The following is a 22,490-nucleotide window of genomic DNA, read 5'->3' on the forward strand; positions in this document are numbered from 1 at the left end:
AGTGGCTCAGAACAGAGCATTGATGATGAGTTGGGTATTCCTTCTGTTGTTACACCTGGAGTAAGGAAGACCAGGGATGTTTTGAGAGCACCTGGAAGTGAGCCTATTTTGCGCAGGTCTACCAGAGCTAGGTATCCTGTGGATAGGCTGAAATATGATGGATTTACAGCCATTCACTATGCCTATATGGTCAAAGTGATACAGGAACCAGAACCCACTTCTTTTGAACAAGCCATGGAAAATGAAAAATGGGAGAAAGCCATGGATGCCTTGGACGCAAATGCTACATGGGAATTGGTGCCTTTGCCTAAAGACAAGAATGCAATTGGCTGTAAGTGGGTTTATAAGATCAAGCACAATGCAGATGGTTCTGTGAAGAGATACAAGGCAAGATTAGTTGTCAAGCGGTATGCACAGACATACGGCATTGATTATGAAGAAACATTCAGTCTGGTTGCAAGGATGGCAACTGTAAGAGCAGTCATTGCTATGGCTGCATCAAAGGGACGGTCTTTACATCAGATGGATGTAAAGAATGCCTTCTTGCATGGTGATTTGCAAGAAGAGGTCTTTATGGAGCAGCCACCAGGTTATGTTCATGCTATTCATCCTGAGTTTGTTTGCAGGTTGAAGAAAGCCTTGTATGGCTTGAAGCAAGCACCTAGAGCATGGTCTGACAAGATAGGACAGTATCTTGTCACTATTGGCTTTCAGATTTCCAAGGCAGATTTCTCACTCTATGTGAGAAAAACAAAGAAAGGTATTATGCTGCTTGTCATCTATGTTGATGTCTTGATCATCACAGGTGATAGTGATGAAGATATCCTTCATGTGAAAATGCTATTGAAGCAGAAGTTTGAGATGAAGGATTTGGGAGAGCTGCGTTATTTCTTGGGCACTGAGGTGATTAGATCACCAAGTGGGATACAACTCTTGCAGAGCCAGTATGGATTGGACATGCTGTCCAAATATGGGATGACTGGCTGTAAGCCTATTTCAGTTCCTTTGGAGCAGAATGTGAAGCTGAGCACAGATGCAGGTGAGCTTCTAGAAGACCCTACTATGTACAGACGCATAGTAGGAAGTTTGATTTATATGACCATTACCAGGCCAGATTGAAGCTATGCTGTTGGATTGGTAAGTCAGTTTATGTAGGCTCCAAGGAAACCGCATTTGGATGCGGCTAGACGCATACTCAGGTATGTGAAGTCCACATTGCCGTATGGACTATTTTATGAGGCTCGGATTCAGATACAGTTGCATGGATACACTGATGCTGATTGGGCTGGTAGTACTTCTAATAGACGATCTACCAGTGGATATGTGTTTTCTTTTGCGAGTGCTGCAGTCACCTGGAGCAGCAAGAAACAGCCTACAGTTGCCTTGTCGAGCACAGAAGCTGAGTACAGGGGTGTAGAAATGGCTGCATGTGAGGTAGCTTGGTTGCATAAGCTACTTTATGATATGCATCAGTCTACAGATGGGCCAGTTGTCATTTATTGTGACAACATGAGCAGTATACACTTGGCAAATAACCCAGTCTATCATGCTAGAACAAAGCACATTGAGGTGCATTATCACTATGTGCGGGAGAAGTTTTACTAGGTCTTATTGATCTAGTTTATGTCAGCACAGAGGATCAGGTAGCTGACATATTGACGAAAGCATTGGGCGCAGAGAAGTTGCGCAAGTTCAGAGACCTGCTTGGTGTGCAAGGATTGGGATTGAGCTCGAGGGGGAGTGTTGAGATATCGAGCTCCACTCGTGATATGCCAGGGTGACCGTTGTGTATTTATGTCACCGACTTGTTAGCTGCAGATGCGGTTGGTACACCGCCCACGAATAATAGCTAGATGACAGCTATCCTTATCTACTCTAGTTTGTGGCTCAGTTAGTATGCCACCTTAGTTAGTTGAGTTTGGTTTGAGACCCACATATAGGCTTCTTCTATATTCTTTGTACTAGAGTTCTTTTGGCTTTCACAACTAAGAAGAGGAAAACTGTTTTCAGCCTCCACCTGTGTGTGTATTCCCCCTTTGTGTATGTGAGAAAGCCGCAAGTGAGTCTCCTTCCCTCTCTCCCACTGTCTTCACACCTCCTCCAGGGCCCAGTGGGTTTTACTTCTGATTGACGGACGTAAGGTTGGTTTCCTTAACCTTTATGCTCCGAACAACAGAGGGGACCGTGTTTTGTTTTGGAAAGAGTTGCTCTTGTGGGCTGACATTGCAGATTCATGGATTATTGGAGGTGACTTCAACATGGTTGAGGCACCTTTTGATAAGAAAGGGGGCAGAGAAGGTGGTATCCACTCCCTTGAGAGAGCAGCCTGGGATGCCTTTTTGTTTAGGTTTAGTGGCAGAGATGTTTGGTCAGATGATGCATTTCTTGTTCAGTCTCAGTCACTTTTGTTTTCATGGTCGAACCATAGGGTGCAGATGCCTATCCATGCTTGGATTGACAGGTTCTATGTGGATGACTGGGCTCTTGATAGAGGGGGGACAGTTTGCATTGCAACCGGTGTTTCCACTTCATACCATTTTCCAGTAATTTTATCCATTTCAGAGCCTCATCTGAGAGGACGGCGGTCTCATAGTATCAGGAACCCAAACGCCTTATACATGGATGAGACTCTCACAGAGGCAGTGTTAGAGATCTGGGTTTCTCATATGCAAGGGGGGGTGGCCGGTCCTTCACATGTGGCCACAGCACTTGACAGTATCAGCGACTTCTATCACTCAGTTGCTAGTGTTCGACGAGATGAGGTACTCAGGCGAGAGTTCGGTATCCGCCGGCAGTTGGCAGCCCTTCAGAGGGAGGAGCAGAAACGACCATCAGATGCTTGGATACAGGAGCCCCTTGCTGCCACAAGGGCTCACTTGCAGACCTTGCTTGATCAGAGAGTAGAGTATGCCTTCCATGCACGGGAGTCCTTTTGGATACAGATGGGAGGGAGAGTCAATAAACATTTTTTCTCTACACTTGGCCCCAGACATAGTAGAGAGAGTGTCAGGCAGCTTATTGACTCTGACGGCGTTTTGCAGTCCCATCCGCCGTCATGCATTCCTTCAACATAGCCAAGCATTCATTCAAATACAAACTTATGTAATCCCTTTATTTTTTTGACTTTCTTGCAAAAAACTCAATACATTTGATACTTACTATAGTATTTGAAGGAGCCTGGGAGCAATCACATGATGGAAACAGATATGGGGCATATAACAACTTGATGTGATTGATAGATAACATGAAGTACAATGCCCATTTTATAGGCTGGGAAGCCTCATCTTCTAACATCACAGGTGAGATCACTAGCCTCCACCTCACACACCTAACTCACCTAACTCTAGGACTCTAGGACACCTTCACACCTACACAACTGTAGGACACCCTCACACTTGACTTTATATTCTAGCACCCCCCCATGAAGGAAAGGTGAGGGACTACTCGAATGGAACCAAGAATAGAACATAACAATGACGGAGTCTGCTAATCTGTGCAATGTCTGAACTAGACATGGCTGCCATGCCAACTCAGAGGCTGAAGTTTGAGCATGGTTCAGAGGTCGGACTCAGCACTCTCATGGCTTTACGTCCCAACATAACTCAAGGCTCATGTCTCAACATGGATGCATGACCAACTCAGTGGTCTAGACAACTAGAGAAAAATGAGATCCTATCAAAAGCCAATACATGGCTCCCACAGTACATCCCCCTCCTGACTCCATAACAGAATGGTGGGGAGTCAAACACAAAAAAAGAAGAAAGATTACAACATTTTAGGAGGACACTCCAAGGCTGTGAATCTTTATTGAATCAATGACACACGACTCATTATTACAAGCATTTTGGGGAACTACCCAGGGTAGAGTACCCAAGCACATCAAGCTTATGTAGGAAAATAAATAGATCTCCCAGGCTAGAAGATGTTCCCTCTGCAGCTGTCGCACACAAGTGTGCACATTCCTGCATGTCGATGAAGGTGTTGATCAAGTCCTTGGCAAGAATGCCCTCGAAGGATATGTCGGTGAAATCCACGGGAGCAGCTATGGAGGGCAATCAGCCCATGACTCTCAAAACGTTGAGTGGAGAGGAACCAATATCAGAGTAAAAGACCTTAATTTGGGTCAATCTTAGCAAAATCCCCAAATGTTTACATGATATAGATTCAATTCTGATTAGAAAGAATGAAATTCAGAAAAGCCCCAAAATTTTGAGGAGATAGTCGCATCAAATGTGTCATCAATAAGAGGAGAAGAGGGCAAAATCAAGAAGAGAGAAGCTGAAGGTAATCAACTTCAACTGGGTGACATTTTATGCTTTCAAGGGGGAGCTTCAATCTATCGGCGCCTTCAACAGAGATGCGCAACTTCGTGTATGAATGTTTTCTCCTGCATGGTATCTGAAATGTATGCTGATATCTAGAGGTGGAGTACGCTGATAACCTGTAGAACTTGTGCTGGAAATTGTGCAAAAAAATGAGTACGCTGCCCACAAAGCAAGTGCTGCTGCATCTGCTATGATAAGGAGCGCCTTGTTCTGATTGACGATGCAGATTACTAGAGCAGAGATAGATGTGCTTTGCGATTGCAATCCATCTTTATTCTGCTTTCCATGCTTGTCTGATGATCAATAGCGATGACCCAACATCAAGCATGCCGTCTGAGCTTCCCATATCTAGCCTTGAGCAGAAACATCAATGCCTAAATCTTTCTAGAGATGGTCATGCAAAGGTGTCGGCCATCAAACTTGAAGCTTTCTTGGACGGGATCGACGAAGCTATCTCCATTAAAGACAGCAATGGACAATGGCGGGCACAGCTGGATTAGTGACCAAGACTAGACAGCTGTAGCTTCATCAGGGCAGAAGAGTACAAGGGATGACAGGCAAAAAGAGAAGGAAGGTGGTGAGAAGAATGAGGAGGAAATGGCGAGTAGAATGGCGCAGCATCAGGGAAGATAGCAGGCAGAAAGAGGAGAGTGAGCGCACTTCAACAAGGGAGAGTCAGGAAGAAACATGGCTGGCTCTGATACCACATGAAGGAACCAGGGAGCAATCACATGATGGAAACGGATATGGGGCACATAACAACTTGATGTGATTGATAGATAACATGAAGTACAATGCCCATTTTATAGGCTGGGAAGCCTATAAAATGGGGCACATAACAACTTGATGTGATTGATAGATAACATGAAGTACAATGCCCATTTTATAGGCTGGGAAACGGATATGAAGCACATAACAACTTGATGTGATTGATAGATAACATGAAGTACAATGCCCATGTTCTAACAGTATCATAATATATATTGCAAAATACCTCTTCATTTGCTAACTCTGAATGGTTGGTGCACGCTGAGGCTAGATTTCAAGAAGCATGATTTAAAATGTTAATTGCTCCCAGCTTCAATATGCATGACTTTCCTTACTCTTAAACAAATGTTAGAGAAAATTGAGAAATGCTTACAAAGTATTAAAAGTAATTACAACTTGCCATTTGGTGTAGTAGATATTTTAATGACAAGTAACTATCAGAATAACCCTTTATACGACAGTTGGATCCTTCAAAATGAACATCCATTGGAGTTTGATTTTTGGAATGACCATGCTGAATGCTAGCAATTGTCAACAATCATGCATCAACGAGGTAATGTGTTTATAAAGATATGAACTAAGTTTCGGACAAGCACTTACAACCAAGTTTCCAAAGATATCAACTAATCTTCGAAGAAGCACTTACAACCAAGATGACATTCACAGAAGAATCTACTCTTCAGATCTCTTGAAAAGGCCTAAATGCACTAACGTTTGCCTTCACATGAGGGGTCTGGATTTACTGAAACAACATTGTATGATTGATATTGGTCAACTGCCTACCTATAATAGGCAATATCAGACTGTACAATACTGGTCTGGTGAGATAAGGAAACGATTATTGTCTAAAACAATGCCTCTTTTATAAAGCAGAAAGTGGTTCTATGTAAATATGGAAATTGACATACTTGTCACAAGTCTCTAAAACCTCTCTCTGATGCCATTGCAGAATATGAAACAGAACAGTGATCCTCTTCTTTGTCATTCTATATTCTATGGACCCCTTTGAAAAAACACTGAGATACACATAATATATTCATTATTTTCACGCTTTGAAAACATGGATATTTGTGACAATGAGATACATATGATGAGAATTTTTTAAATGCTGTTTCTGTGGACTCCTTTGAAAGAAAAATGCGATATGCATTGATTTTGAATTTTTGAAAATACAGATACTCACAAAATAGTTCTCCCATACCAAAAAAAAAGAGCAAAACTATTGTAAGAAAATTATTTTGCAAACATTATGAAAACTATAGCATGTTGGGATCAGTGTGGCAAAAGTATACCTCATAATATTTGCCGATGACCTCGACAAAGGACAAGCTTGCTAAGCCAAGCTCCACAGACTCATCAGAGATGCCAAGCAGAAGCAATGGTAGGAGTTGTGGAATTCTAAGAATAAAATTTACATGGTCTCCTTGTTGAATATAAGAATGACCCCCTTCCATAACTGAGATATCATACTCAAAGCCAAGCCATCGAGCAACAGATTGAAAAAATAACTGCCACCGGACAATACATTGGTCAGAGAAGCTGATGTGGTTAGAACTTGTAGATAATAAGTATATAGACCCTCTGTGGAAAGATGCAGAGAGGAAACTGCTCAAATGAATCAATTTCTTACTCGTCGAACTCGTTCTGTCCGATCAAAGGCCAAAGGTTGAATGCTTGGAACCAAGATATTGGTTATTATGCTAATCGGCAAGTCACAATGCACTAATGCATTGATGCCTTGTAAAATCGCCACTCTTACCTGCTTGGTTTGATTCTATTTCAGAACTCTCTCTCTCTCTCTCTCTCTCTCTCTCTCTGTGCGCCCTACTCACCCTCCTTCAGCCTGCCATTCCCCCTTGCAGCTCCCCCTCCTCAGCCCACCATTTCCCCTTGCAGCTCCCTCCCCCGTATGTTCCCCCTCCCCTCCCTCCCCTAGTAGTAGCTCCCCTTCCCCAATCTGCTCCTCTCGCTCACTTGAATCCCTAAAGCCCACCATTCCCCACAGCTCTTCCCCTCTCCCCTCCCTGCCCTGCCACCTTGCAGCTCTCCTCCCCGTCCCCCTAGCAGCTCCTATCCCACTTCTTTCCCCCTCCCTAATCTCTCTGCCATATCATCCATTTCGCATGGCTGGCCCTGAACATTCTGTCTTCCCATGGCCTTTCTCAACCCCTCCTATTCCCGCTGCATTCCGACCATCCATTCTACAACCTCCCCGCTGACCATTCCACTCCCAAAGAACCCCCTCCCCACCCTTTTCTTTTTTCTTTTTTTTCAAAGAAAGTACTACTATTAAGTATGAAAGAAACTCCAAGCACAGAGATCAAGGAAGAAATACGTCATGCAAAGCATGAGAAGACAAGCACCCTAAGAGGGCAAATAACCTGCTCATGCAAAAGACCTAGGAAAAAATCAAAGGTTGAGGTTGAAAGTACCACCTCAACCTTGTAGAGGGCTCCATGGAAAAAAGGGACCCCCCCCCCCCCCCCACCCCTCCTCCGCGCCCTTCCTTTCTTCCTCCCTTCCTTTTTTTTTGGGCAAAGAAAGGAATTCAATTGAGTATGAAAGAAACATTAAGAGCAAAGCACTCATGCAAGAACTACATCATGCAAGGCATGAGAAAACAAACACATTAAAGGGCAAAATCAAGATCATGCAAGAAAGCTAGTAAAAACTCCAAGGCTGAGGCTGAAAGTGCTACCTCAACTTGCGGATGGGGCTCAAAGGAAATCAGGGAGCAACTATCAGCCCTATCAACCCAAGGATTACCCCTACGCTTTAGTTCCTACAAAATTGATGGGTAGGAAGAGCAATGAGCCCTTTTCCCCGTTGTAACTCAAGGAAAATAAAGAAATTGCAAAACAATAGTAAAGCCATGTGGAAAAAGTAGAGGAAGGAGGAAAGGAGGAGAGAAACCAAAAAACTAGCAGCTCAAACAACCACCAAAAGATGAGATTGATGACATTGACAACGGCCGCAATCACAGGGGTTTATAGATTGATAGTACAGCAGCGGAAAAGCTTGCAGCCACAATAGCCTCAACATCAGCCTAGCCTCATTCGATGTCAGCACTATTGAAATATGAAGCCAAAGTGAGTAAAAAATGAGTGTACTAGGTGTCTAGGGGGTGTTTTATAGTCTAGTGAGTCCTATGGATGCCACATGTCATATTGGGAGCTATCCCATATGCATAGGTGTTCATATGTGTGTGTGGTTTCTTATATAAGAGTTGTACTTGTCTAGTGTCAAATCAATCAAGTATCAAGTTACAAGCTCTTTGGTCTACACGTGAGCACTTTCATTTTGGTTCATTGCTATAGTCATTTCATTTCCATTTCATTATGTCTCTCTTTGAGTTTCACTTCCTCTCTCCCTAGCCTACCCTCTCTCTCTCTCTCTCATAGACCCATCGGTCTTCCGAAGACTTTAATAATCTCTCTCTCTCTCTCTCTCTCTCTCTCTCTCTCCTCCCAGAATGAGGAGGAGCTGAGAAGCTTGCTTTTCAGCTGTGACTCCAAGGAATTCTGGAGAAAATTCCTCCGCTCGAAGTCTCGGAGCCCCCTTACAGATCCACGTGTCTGGTCTGCATATACTTCAGCTCTATACGATGTTCCAGATCAGCTAGCCATCGATTTATCCCATTCCCCTAGGCCAGCTTCATCTATTCTTTTCACACCAGAGAGTGTCCATGCAGCAGTCCACCGATTGAAGAACGGGAGAGCTAAGGATCATGATGGATTGCAAGCGGAGTATGTAATCCATGGGATTGATGCCTTAGATTTTGTTCTTTCCCGTCTCTTCAATGAGTCTGTTTGTACAGGCCTACCACAGTCCTGGTTAGGCAATACCATAGTACCTATCCACAAGTCGGGGGACCCTATGGAGCCGTCGAATTACAGGACCATCATGATCGGCCACGTTATGGCCAAGATCTTTGCATCAGTTTTGGAAAGCCGTATAAATGACCATGCCGAGACGACAGGACTCAGAGCCAGAGGGCAGGCTGGATTTCGTAGGGATCATTCGACACTTGACCACATCCTCACACTTAGGGCACTGGTGGAGGAGGCGAAGTCACGAAGGCAACGGCTTTATTGTTGCTTCGTGGACTTCAGGAAGGCATTTGACACAGTTCCGCGATTCAGATTGTTTCAGAGGATTCGCCAGATGGGCTTTAGTGGAGAGATACATTGGGCCATCATGGCTTTGTATGAGAGGGTCACTGGTCGGGCTCGGACACGTGAGGGGCTCTCAGAGGAGGTATGCAGCACGATTGGGGTGAAGCAGGGCTGCCCGCTCTCTCCTACTCTCTTTGGATTATATATTGATGAGCTAGAGATGTTTGTACAGATGACAGGCGGTGTGGGCTCTACTCTCTCAGGATCCTCCATTCCTATCCTCCTGTATGCGGACGATGTGGTTCTCATTTCCTCTACTGCTCAGGGCCTCCAGGCACATATTGAGGCACTCCACAGGTTTTGCCAGGACAGGGGGTTGACCGTAAACCTTGGCAAGACCAAGGTTATGGTTTTCAACACCTCTGATCGTATTTACAGCACGGATGAGTTTTGCTTCACTTATGACGGACAGCCCATTGAGCTTGTTAGAGAGTACACTTATTTGGGGGCAGTTTTCAGGGGACCGGTCTTCACCATGACATATGCAGCACGAGATAGGATTAGTAAAGGGTATGCTTCGTTGGCTCATCTTGAGCGTCAGTGTTTTCAGTCCCACTTTCAGCATCCCGATACGAAATCCTTGCTTTTTGATACAGTGGTGAGACCAGCTGCGATGTATGCAGCTCCTTTCTGGGCACGAGACCTCGGCGCTGCAGATTGGAGACGAGTAGAGAGGTTACAGATCATCATGTTCTCTCGGCTCATTAGGGCCAAGGCTACAGTTCCGCACGAGATCATGCTAGCAGAGTTTGGAGCTACTCCCCTTGCATTGGATGCAGCGTTTCAGTCGGTCATGTATCTGCACAGGGTCAGGGAGTTTGGAGACTCAGCAGCAGGCAGAGCTCGGTTGCCATGGTTAGCACTTGCATCTTCTATGGAGTTGGCACGATCAGGGACCCGATACTGCTGGTACTTCAGACTCACTAGGTGGCTCACATCCCTTGGACTAGACATGGATAGACTGCCTCCGTTCCGATACAGCATAGATGCCCCTCATCTCGAGTTGACTCGCCACGAGCTTAGCCAGGTCACGAGAGCAGACTTGCTGCAGCTTCATACGTATCGCACTTGGATTTATCCCACGCAGCTTCCGGTGAAGATGGCCACATATCGTGACCACTTCCTTCGGATCTCAGAGGATGGATTTGTCATCCCACCAGGCTATACAGGTACCCACATGTCCCACTCACTGAGGATTGCCCTCGGCCAGCTTAGAGTCTCTTCGCATCAGCTCGAGATAGAGGCTGGTAGGATGCGACGCATGGAGGATGGACGGCGACCAGGCCGAGAGACCAGGATCTGCCCTTGTTGCACCATGGGAGAGGTGGAGTCAGAGGAGCACTTCATTTGTAGATGCCCGCTATATTATGAGATCAGAGGTAGATTCCACTGTCTCTTCACGGATGGCTTTGGACCTCTCTCACGAGTGATGGACTACGAGGATCAGCATTGCCTAGCCCTTTATGTCAGGGAGGCCACTATGCTTCGGCGAGACTACCTCAGAGAGCACAGACCGGAGCGTGATAGAGCCCAGCCTCATAGAGCTCAGGCACACGCCATACCAGAGGACAGAGACCAGGAGGAGCACGAGGACGGCAGAGCCCACACAGGACACATGCCTCCACCATGTGGATGTACATATGAGATGGTTTGTAGACGCCGCAGGATCTTGTTGCATAGGGGACGTACTCGCCGCTTCATCTCCAGACGATCCAGGATGATGGCAGCATTTCGGAGGAGACTTACTCATGGAGATCTCGCCCCACCAGCCGCTCACCTCACCTTTGCCCAGATTTGTACTCTCATAGCAGGAGGCAGAGTCGATGGACACGATTTCCAGTATTATTTTGGTTCTCAGACTCCGTGACACCTGGACTTGTATCTTTGCATTGGCATATTGTGCTCATCCCCCCCATTTTGCACCCGGGGGCGGTTTCCTTGCATCTAGTTTACTCTGTATTTAGGCTCAGATTTGACATTATGTACTTTCACTTGCATTATATTGCGTAGCACTTAGATGATATTCGACGATGCCTCTTCTTTGGGGCACGTTGATTTTGTGCTATCTTGTATGCAGAGTTCTTGATGTCCCATGGGCCCATTTTGGCCTCTAGTGGACAATAATACACTTTCTTTCTTTCTTTCTTTCTCTCTCTCTTTCTCTCCCGCTCACCCCTCCGCTCAGCCCCCCCGCTCACCCCTCGCTCACCCCTCCGCTCAGTCCCCCCGCTCACCCCTCCTTGCTGCTCCTTTGCCCTCAGCTCACCCCTCCGCTCAGTCCCCCCGCTCACCCCTCCGCTCAGTCCCCCCGCTCACCCCTCGCTCAGCCCCCCCGCTCACCCCTCGCTCACCCCCCCCGCTCACCCCTACGCTCAGCCCCCCCGCTCACCCCTCGCTAACCCCTCCGCTCAGTCCCCCCACTCACCCCTCCGCTCACCCCCCGCCCCCCCCCCCCCGCTCACCCCCCCTGCTCAGCCCCCACAGCCCTCACAGCCCCTCGCTCAGCCCCCCCCCCTCGCTCACCCCTCCGCTCAATCCCCCTGCTCACCCCTCCGCTCACCCCCCGCCCCCCCCCCCGCTCACCCCCTCGCACTTGCAGCCCCGACCCCCCCCTTTTTTTTTTTTTTTTCCTTCTTGGTGGCAGCCCCAACCCCACCTTTTTTTTTTTTTTTTTTTTGGGGGGGTTTTTTTTTGTTTTTTTTTGGGGCAGCCCCAACCCCAACTTTTCTTCCCGCTTTTCAATGTTGCCGGCTTCCCGTAATTAAAAATGGCCAACACCATCAAGCATGTTACAGAAGCAGCAACAGCAGCAACATCAATGGCCGCCACGACCGAGATGCTGCACTATAGTAGAAGAGGACTCGCATCTTCTACAAAGGACAGTGCACTGCCCGCACTTGCCGCACTCCCAGTCGCAGGTACACTGGTTTCAGCTCCACTGTCCCATCTTCCGCCCAGCGCAGTGCCCGCACTCCCAGTCGCAGGTTCACCGGTTTCAGCTCCATTATCTCATCTTTCGCCCATAGCTACTTTGTACCCGCAGTTTTTTTCACCCCTCCCCTCTCAGGTTCCTTCTTCTCCTACCCCTTCTCCACCCTTTTTTCTCTCCCTCTCACAGCCCTCTGTCACCTCTTCCCCTTTGTTGCCTATTTTACCTACTTTGCCAGAGGTTACCTCCTCCTCATCCTCTCTACAGACTTTACCCATCCCCTCCTCTCCTTCCCCGGTACCCGTTTTCTCTCCCCCTTTCCAGCCTTCTCCTTCATCCCCGCTACCCACCTTACCGGTTTCCCCCCTGTCTCCCTCTCTTTCTCCTTCCATGCCTTGCACTGTTTGTCCTTGCCGCCACATCCTGCCAGAGCTTCAGCACTTTGAGACCCATCTCCGAGCTGCACTTTAGATGCTTCACATGAAGGACGAGACCATTTCTCTACTTACAGCTCAGGTTGCATCTCTTGCTGATCGAGTGACACAGCAGGATCGGGAGGTCTTATCTATTAGGACAGATCTTCAGGTCTTACAGGCGACCCATAGGACTCTTGCTGGAGAGATTCATGGACACACAGAGCGAGTGCAGCAGATCGAGACTCGCGTTCAGCACATGGATACATCTCCCACTACAGCAGTAGCAGCGGTTGAGGAGCGTTTGACCTCCCTTCAGACAGAGGTCCAGAGAGCCACAGAGTGGGTGGATGTCGTCCACCGTCAGCCATCACAGCCTCAGAGATCTACTGTATCAGCTACATTGGTCGAGTCACAGCAGAGGGCCACAAAGGCCCTCAACATTCGCATTCGTGGTATCTTGCCCTCGGCGACAGAGTCCACGATGACACAGGCTGTGACCTTTGTCTCTCAGACATTGGGAGTACAGGATCATGGCATAGTAGGAGCATATAGAGTCGGGAGGGATCCTACTAAAGAGCAGCCCCTCATTATCAGATTCAGAGATGCCCAGGCACGTCTAGCTGCCCTCAGGAGGAGAGGGACACTCAGAGACCACCCACAGATTTCCATGGACGAGGATCTGACTCAGATACAAGTTGAGGAGCGCAAGGCGCTCATGCCTCAGAGAGATGCAGCCCGAGCTCAGGGCAAGTGGGCAGTGATTAGGGATGGCAGACTCATCATAGGCACCTTGAGGCGTGCTCCCACAGTGCTTAGAGATGGCAGACCAGCAGATACAGCCCCACCTCCACCTCCACCTCCTGCCCCGTCCGCTTGACGGGACAGGGCCCATGGGACACACCACCCGTCAGATAGTCTACGCATCGCTGTATGGAACTGCAATGGTTCTTTTACAGCACAACCAGGCAATCTACGGGGGGCATTCTTTGGGAGAGAGATCATCTTTTTCACGGAGACACACGAGAGTCTAGAGAGACCTTTGCCACGAGTGACAGGGTATACATGCAGATCTGCCTTCAGGCAGCACGCCCGGACATTTGGAGTGAGAGGATCTGGAGGAGTGGCCATTTTGTACAGAGAGCATCTCGATCGGATCATCACAGTGGAGAGAGCAGATTCACATGCCCGATTCTTGTGGGTACGCATCTGCCGCAGGGCCCCTCAGCGAGATCTTTTTATTGCAGTTTGCTACTTCCCCCCGGCGCAGTCGATCTATTCTTCCACTGGACCAGGCCAGTCCATATTTGAGGATCTCTCAGCGGACATTGCAGATTTTTCACGTCGCGGAGAAGTCATCCTTTTAGGAGACTTCAACGCGAGGACCTCAGACAGACAGGCCTTCACTTATGACTTCATGGAGGATCCGGTCATACTCCCAGCATTTCATGATGATAGCCTCTGTCGGACTTCATCAGACTGCACAGTACATCCCACAGATCAGGGACGTCAGCTACTGGAGCTCCTCACCTCGCACAGTATGGTCATTTATAACGGCTTGTCCAGGTGGCCACAGTCTTCCATGCCTACATTCTCTTCTGCTTCTGGGCGTGGTACTAGCGTGATCGACTACATCATAGGTCCCCCGACTCTAGTCCCTTCCATCCATAGCCTTACTGTTATCCCCTTCATGCCCTCTGCCGACCATGCACTCATCCACTTTACTTTGACTCATGTCTCCCATGACCCACCTCCCCCTCGTTATCACGACCGCCAACCCTACTACGAGGTTCATTTCGACCACCAGTTCGATGATGTATATAGCCAGAACCTCAGCCGCCTACTCCGTCCTCATCTATTAGATGCTCTACCATCCACGCGGGACCGGTGGGAACTTGTACATACTTCACTCGTTTCTGCCGCTCACATGTCGTTCCCTGCCACATGTCATTCGTCTAGTCCCCCACCGGTTGGTCTTGTTCCTTGCAACGGTTGGTATGACGAGGAGTGTAAGGAACTCCGTAGGAAACTTAACCTTGAGACCAAGGAGAAGTCTCCCCTCCTTGCCGAAACCAAGAGAGACTATAAGTGGTTGGTTAGGCACAAGAAACGCCAATTTCTAGCCCGGAATGAGGAGCTGAGAAGCTTGCTTTTCAGCTGTGACTCCAAGGAATTCTGGAGAAAATTCCTCCGCTCGAAGTCTCAGAGCCCCCTCACAGATCCACGTGTCTGGTCTGCATATACTTCAGCTCTATACGATGTTTCAGATCAGCCAGATATCGATTTATCCCACTCCCCTAGGCCAGCTTCATCTAGTCTCTTCACACCGGAGAGTGTCCGTGCAGCAGTCCACCGATTGAAGAACGGGAGAGCTAAGGATCATGATGGATTGCAAGCGGAGTATGTAATCCATGGGATTGATACCTTAGCTTTTGTTCTCTCCCGTCTCTTCAATGAGTCTGTTTGTACAGGCCTACCACAGTCCTGGTTAGGCAATACCATAGTACCTATCCACAAGTCGGGGGACCCTATGGAGCCGTCGAATTACAGGACCATCATGATTGGCCACGTTATGGCCAAGATCTATGCATCAGTTTTGGAAAGCCGTATAAATGACCATGCCGAGATGACAGGACTCAGAGCCAGAGGACAGGCTGGATTTCGCAGGGATCATTCGATGCTTGACCACATTCTCACACTCAGGGCACTAGTAGAGGAGGCGAAGTCACGAAGGCAACGGCTTTATTGTTGCTTCGTGGACTTCAAGAAGGCATTTGATACAGTTCCGCGATTCAGATTGTTTCAGAGGATTCGCGAGATGGGCTTCAGTGGAGAAACACAAGTGGAGAAACACAGTGGGCTATCATGGCTTTGTATGAGAGGGTCACTGGTCGGGTTTGGACACGTGAGGGGCTCTCAGAGGAGGTATGCAGCACGATTGGGGTAAAGCAGGGTTGCCCGCTCTCTCCTACTCTCTTTGGACTATATATTGATGAGCTAGAGATGTTCGTACAGATGACAGGCGGTGTGGGCTCTACTCTCTCAGGATCCTCCATTCCTATCCTCCTGTATGCGGACGATGTGGTTCTCATTTCCTCTACTGCTCAGGGCCTCCAGGCACATATTGAGGCACTCCACAGGTTTTGCCAGGATAGGGGATTGACCGTAAACCTTGGCAAGACCAAGGTTATGGTTTTCAACACCTCTGATCGTATCTACAGCACGGATGAGTTTTGCTTCACTTATGACGGACAGCCCATTGAGCTTGTTAGAGAGTACACTTATTTGGGGGCAGTTTTCAGGGGACCGATCTTTACCATGACATATGCAACACGAGATAGGATTAGTAAAGGGTATGCTTCGTTGGCTCATCTTGAGCGTCAGTGTTTTCAGTCCCACTTTCAGCATCCCGATACGAAATCCCTGCTATTTGACACATTGGTGAGACCAGCTGCGATGTATGCAGCTCCTTTCTGGGCAGGAGACCTTGGCGCTGCAGATTGGAGACGAGTAGAGAGGTTACAGATCATCATGTTCTCTCGGCTCATTAGGGCCAAGGCTACAGTTCCGCACGAGATCATGCTAGCAGAGTTTGGAGCTACTCCCCTTGCATTGGATGCAGCGTTTCAGTCGGTCATGTATTTGCACAGGGTTAGGGAGTTTGGAGCCTCAGCAGCAGGCAGAGCTCGGTTGCCATGGTTAGCACTTGCATCTTCTATGGAGTTGGCACGATCTGGGGCCCGATACTGCTGGTACTTCAGACTCACTAGGTGGCTCACATCTCTTGGACTAGACATGGATAGACTGCCTCCCTTCCGATACAGCATAGATGCCCCTCATCTCGAGTTGACTCGCCACGAGCTTAGTCAGGTCACGAGAGCAGACTTGCTGCAGCTTCATACGTACCGCACTTGGATTTTCCCACGCAGCTTCCGACGAAGATGGCCACATATCGTGACCACTTCCTTCGGATCTCAGAGGATGGATTTGTCATTCCACCAGGCTACACAGGTATCCACATGTCCCACTCACTGAGGATTGCCCTTGGCCAGCTTAGAGTCTCTTCGCATCAGCTCGAGATAGAGGCTGGTAGGATGCGATGCATGGAGGATGGACGGCGTCCAGGCCGAGAGACCAGGATCTGCCCTTGTTGCACCATGGGAGAGGTGGAGTCAGAGGAGCACTTCATTTGCAGATGCCCGCTATATTATGAGATCAGAGGGAGATTCCACTGTCTCTTCACGGATGGCTTTGGACCTCTCTCACGAGTGATGGATTATGAGGATCAGCATTGCCTAGCTCTTTATGTCAGGGAGGCCACTATGCTTCGACGACACTACCTCAGAGACCATCAGCACAGACCGGAGCGTGATAGAGCCCAGCCCGATAGAGCTCAGACACACGCTATACCAGATGACAGGTATCAGGAGGAGCACGAGGAGGTCAGAGCTCACACAGGACACATGCCTCCACCCTGTGGATGTACATATGAGATGGTTTGTAGACGCCGCAGGATCTTGTTACATAGGGGACGTACTCGCCGCTTCATCTCCAGACGATCCAGGATGATGGCAGCTTTTCGGAGGAGACTTACTCATGGAGATCTCACCCTACCAGCCGCTCACCTCACTTTTGCTCAGATTTGTACTCTCATAGCAGGAGGCAGAGTCGATGGACAGGATTTCCAGTATTATTTTGGTTCTCAGACTCCGTGATACATGGACTTGTATCTTTGCATTGACATATTGTACTCATCCCCCCATTTTGCACCCAGGGGCGGTTTCCTTGCATCTAGCTTACTTTGTATTTAGGCTCGGATTTGACATTATGTACTTTCACTTGCATTGTATTGCGTAGCACTTAGATGATATTCGACGATGCCTCTTCTTTGTGGCACGTTGATTTTGTGCTATCTTGTACGCAGAGTTCTTGATGTCCCATGGGCCCATTTTGGCCTTTAGTGGACAATAATACACTTTCTTTCTTTCTTTCTCTCTCTCTCTCCGCTCACCTATGCCGCTCTATCCGCTAGCCTACGCTGCCTCCTCTTCTTCCCCTCCCCTAGTCCATACCCAGCTTCTTCCCACCTCTTCCCACCTACCCTCCCTTTCAGCCCCTTCCTCCCCTAGTGTAGGCTCTCCTTCGGTCCTTGACTCCCTACTTCCTCCTACCGGATCTCTCTCTTCAGGACCTCCATTTTCTGCACCCCTCCTTTACTCGCCTTCTTACCCTCTTACCCCCTCATCCTTGTACCCCCTCTCCCCTTCACCCTCCATAGCGGAAGCAGTCCTGGCAGATAATCTGCGCTTGAGAGATTTAGTTATGCAGTGCATGGAGACTTACAGACTTCAGGGCGCTGCGATTCAGTCTCTCACAGCATAGATACACACACTAACTGCTCAGCTATCGACAGTTGAGAGTCATAGATCTGATCAGGACTCCCATATTCGCCAGCTTCATACCAGAGATATTGATCGGGACATCCAGTTACGGACACATGCTGAGCGCATAGTGCAGTTGGAGGCACGCATTCAGGAGCATGTTGTGGCATGCGATGATCGCCTCCAGCAGCTGCATGTACCTCCTCCAGCTAGTGCAGCAGTTGAGGAGAGGCTGGCCACACTGCAGACAGAAGTACAGAAGACCTCAGAGTGGGTGGACGTTGTGCGTAGAGCCCCATAGGCCCAGCAGACCACAGTCTCTGAGACTATTGCCGAGAGTCAGCGGCGAGCTCAGAAGGCCCTCAACATCCGCATCCGCGGAGTTGAGCGATTAGACACGAGATCAGCCATGGATCAGGCGACAGATTTCATATCTGGGACACTCGGAGTTCAGGATCATGGCATAGTAGCTGCATATCGAGTGGGCCGGGATCCAGCACGGCACCAGCCACTTATAATCAGATTCAGAGATGCTGAGGCCCGTCTCGCGGTATTACAAAGGAGATCCACATTGAGGGACCATCCACAGATTCACATGGATGAGGACCTTACAGCTCTTCAGTGGGAGGAGCATAGACGTCTCATTGCACAGAGGGATGTTGCCCGTCATGAGGGCAAGTAGGCCGTGATCAGAGAGGGTAGACTTTTGATAGGAGCTATGCGATCTAGACCGGCTGGAGCCCACATTTGACGACACGAGGCCTATGGGACACGTAGCCTGCCAGATAGCTTGAGTTTCGCAGTTTGGAACTGTAATGGTTCCCTCATAGCTCAGCCTGGCAACTTACGAGAGGCCTTTTTTGATCAGGACATCGTCTTCTTTACATAGACCCATGAGAGCCCAGAGAGAGGCTTGCCGCAGGTGACAGGGTATGCCTGGGAGTCTGTCTTTTTCGACAGCACACTAGACGATCAGGAGGAGTCAGAGGATCTGGCGGTGTGGCAGTTCTTTATAGAGAGCATCTCAGATCGATACTCACAGTCGTGAGGAGAGACCATCAAACCAGATATCTTTGGGTACGGATCAGGAGACCCCCCCTGAGAGACTTGTTTATTGCAGTATGCTACTTTCCCCCGAGACAGTCTCGTTATGCCTCAGATGGACCAGGACAGTCACCTTTTGAGGATTTGTCAGCCGATGTATTGGAGTACTCACGCCGCAGAGAGGTTTTAGGAAACTTCAACGCGAGGACATCAGACAGACAGGCATAGATTTTGGACTTTGCTGAGGATCCAGTCTTAGTTCTAGCTGCCCCAGATGAGAGTTTTCCACGCTTATCTTCAGATAGAGGGGTAGAGGTGACAGATCAAGGACATCGCCTATTGGATGGAGCTTCTCTCATCGCATGGCATGGTCATTTATAATGGACTTCGACAGTGGCCGCATTCATCCATAGCCACATGTTTTCCCTTCGCGGGTGGTGGTATGAGCGTCATTGATTACGTCTTGGGTCCCCCGACTTTAATCCCTTTTGTACATAACCTCACAGTTGACCCTCTTATGCCTTCAGCTGATCATGCACGTTTGCACTATATTCTTACCCAGATTCCTCATGCCCCCCCTTCTAGACATCATGAGCGTCAGCCATACTATGAGGTTCATTTTGACCACCAGTTCGATGATATTTATAGCCAGCACCTGAGTGGTCTTCTCCGTCCGCACCTTCTCGATGCCCTACCCTCCACACAGGATCGGTGGGACCTTGTACATACCTCAATCATCTCGGCAGCCCACAAGTCCTTCCCCGTCACTTGCCACACATCCGGTCCTCCACCAGTCGGTCTTGTGCCTTGTAATGGATGGTATGATGAGGAGTGTAAAGAACTCCGCAGGAAGCTTCACCTTGAGACACAGGAGAAGTCTCCCCTCCTCATTGAGACCAAGAAGAGTTACAAGCGTTTGGTGCAACGCAAAAAGCACCAATTTCTAGCCCGGAATGAGGAGGAGCTGAGAAGTTTACTTTTCAGCTGTGATTCCAAGGAATTCTGGAAGAAATTCCTTCGCTTGAAATCTCAAACTCCTCTTACAGACCCGTATGTTTGGCTTGCCTATACTTCCACTTTATATGATATTCCAGACCAGCCACAGATCGACTTATCCCATGTTCCTAGACCCACCTCCTTTGCCTTATTCTCATCCAGTAGTGTCCGAGCAGCAGTTCATCGTTTGAAGACTGGGAGAGCTAAGGACCATGATGGATTGCAAGCGGAGTATGTAATCCATGGGATTGATGCCTTAGCTACAGTCCTCTCCCGTCTTTTTAACGAGTCCATTTGTACAGGTCTTCCACCTAGTTGGCTAGAAAATACTATAGTACCCATACACAAGTCTGGGGATCCTTTGGAGGCGTCAAACTACAGGACCATTATGATTGGCCATGTCATGGCCAAGATTTATGCGACCATTCTAGAAGGACATATAAATGACCATGCCGAGGCGACAGGTATGAGAGCTAGAGGGCAGGCAGGATTTCCTGCAGAGCACTCGACACTAGATCATATCTTCACACTCAGGGCTTTGATTGAGGAGGCGAAGTCACGTAAGTAGCGGCTCTATTATTGCTTCGTGGACTTCAAAAAGGCATTTGACATTGTGCCGCGTTTCAGACTCTTCCAGCGACTTTGTGAGTTGGGATTCAGTGGGGAGATTCAATGGGCGATCATGGCCTTGTATGAGAGAGTCACAGGTAGAGTCAGGACACGGGCGGGGCTGTCGGCGGAAGTACGCAGTACGATAGGGGTAAAGCAGGGGTGTCCTTTGTCTCCGACACTCTTTGGTCTCTACATCGATGAGTTAGAGATGTACATACAGACGATGGGTGGTACATGTTCTTTACTGGCAGGATCCACGATACCGATTCTCCTCTATGCAGATGACGTGGTTCTTATTTCTTCCTCCCAGCAGGGTTTACAGGCACATCTCCATGCACTCCACAGCTTTTGTCAGGACAGAGGGTTGTCTGTAAACCTTGGGAAGACCAAAGTCATGGTCTTCAACACGTCATACCAGGTTTATAGGAGAGGCGAGGTCTCTTTCACATTTGATGGGCAGAAGGTGGAGCTAGTCAGGGAGTATACATATTTGGGTGCCACATTTAGAGGTCCAGTCTTCACCATGACGCATGCAGCACAAGATAGGATCAGTAGAGGATATGCCGCCTTGGCTCTTCTCGAAAGGCAATGTGCACAGTCACATTTTCAGCATCCTGACACGAAGTCCTTACTTTTCAATACGCTGGTGAGATCTGCAGCCATGTATGCTAGCCCCTTTTGGACAGGAGATCTCAGTGTTGCAGATTGGAGACGAGTAGAGAGGTTACAGATCATCATGTTCTCCAGATTGGTCAGAGCGAAGCCCACGGTACCGCATCAAATTATGCTCGCAGAGTTCGGAGCTACACCCCTAGCGCTAGATGCAGCATTTCAGTCAGTTACATACTTGCATAGGATCAGGGCGCTCGGAGACTCAGCAGCAGGCAGAGCACGATTACCGTGGCTAGCACTGACATCCTCGCAGATGTTAGCGGAGAGAGGTCATACTTTCTGTTGGTACCACACAGTCTCCACATGGCTCACCTCGTTGGGCTTGGATATGGATAGGCTGCCACCATTTCGATACAACATAGATGCCCCTCGCCTCCCTCTCACTCGACATGAGCTCAGTCAGGTTATCAGGGCAGATTTGTTGCAGCTACACACGTTTCGCACTTGGGTTCATCCCACGGAGCTTCCTACGAAGATGGCCACATATCGTGACCATTTTCTCAGGATTTCAGAGGATGGCTTCATCATATCCCCAGGATATATCGGCGTTCATATGTCGCACTCACTCAGGATTGCCTTGGGCCAGCTCAGGGTATCTTCCCACAGATTAGACGTTGAGGCCGGCAGGATGCGTGGTACAACTACCGGACATAGACCCAGGCGAGAGACTAGGATATGCCCTTGTTGCACTATGGGGGAGGTGGAGACTGAGGAGCACTTTGTTTGCAGATGCCCTTTATATTATGAGATCCGTGGCAGATTTCACTGTTTATTTGGGCACGGATTTGGACCTCTCTCTCGGATTATGGAGTATGAGGATCAGTATTGCTTAGCGTTGTTCATCAGGGAGATCACCAGATACAGAGAGAGATTCCTCAGAGAGCACCGTCGCATCCCTGCCAGAGACCTGGTTATTCATGAGGAGCAGGACGAGGTGCAGGACCATGAGCACAGAGATAGCCCATCTTGCCAGAGAGCACCGATGGTTCCACCCCGAGGATGTACATATGACATGATCCGGCAGCACCGCAGGATGATCTTACACAAAGGCCGTACCCGTCGCTTTATTTCTAGACGACGGAGGATGATGGCAGATTTTCAGAGGAGATTGCTCCATGGAGACTTGGCACCGCCAGCAGCCCACTTGACACTTGCCCAGATCTTCACACTCATGG

The 22,490-nt window shown here is 48.6% G+C and overlaps 1 protein-coding gene across 1 annotated transcript in view; it reads right to left on the reverse strand.

The window, feature by feature from the left end:
• Window positions 1-22,490, reverse strand: part of LOC147880170 (uncharacterized) — a 368,868-nt gene that overhangs the window by 269,337 nt on the left and 77,041 nt on the right. The window contains exons 7-8 of the mRNA XM_087370364.1: window positions 6,724-6,852; window positions 6,386-6,601 (exon numbers count right to left, since the gene is read on the reverse strand). Coding sequence (XP_087226490.1) covers window positions 6,386-6,601; window positions 6,724-6,852 — 345 coding nt within the window. The remainder of the gene's footprint in view (window positions 1-6,385; window positions 6,602-6,723; window positions 6,853-22,490) is intronic.

This window comes from Dipteris shenzhenensis, chromosome 32, assembly GCF_047967505.1.
Source record: "Dipteris shenzhenensis isolate YYH24624 ecotype China chromosome 32, Dip_SZ_1.0, whole genome shotgun sequence".
Classification (NCBI taxonomy): Eukaryota; Viridiplantae; Streptophyta; class Polypodiopsida; order Gleicheniales; family Dipteridaceae; genus Dipteris; species Dipteris shenzhenensis.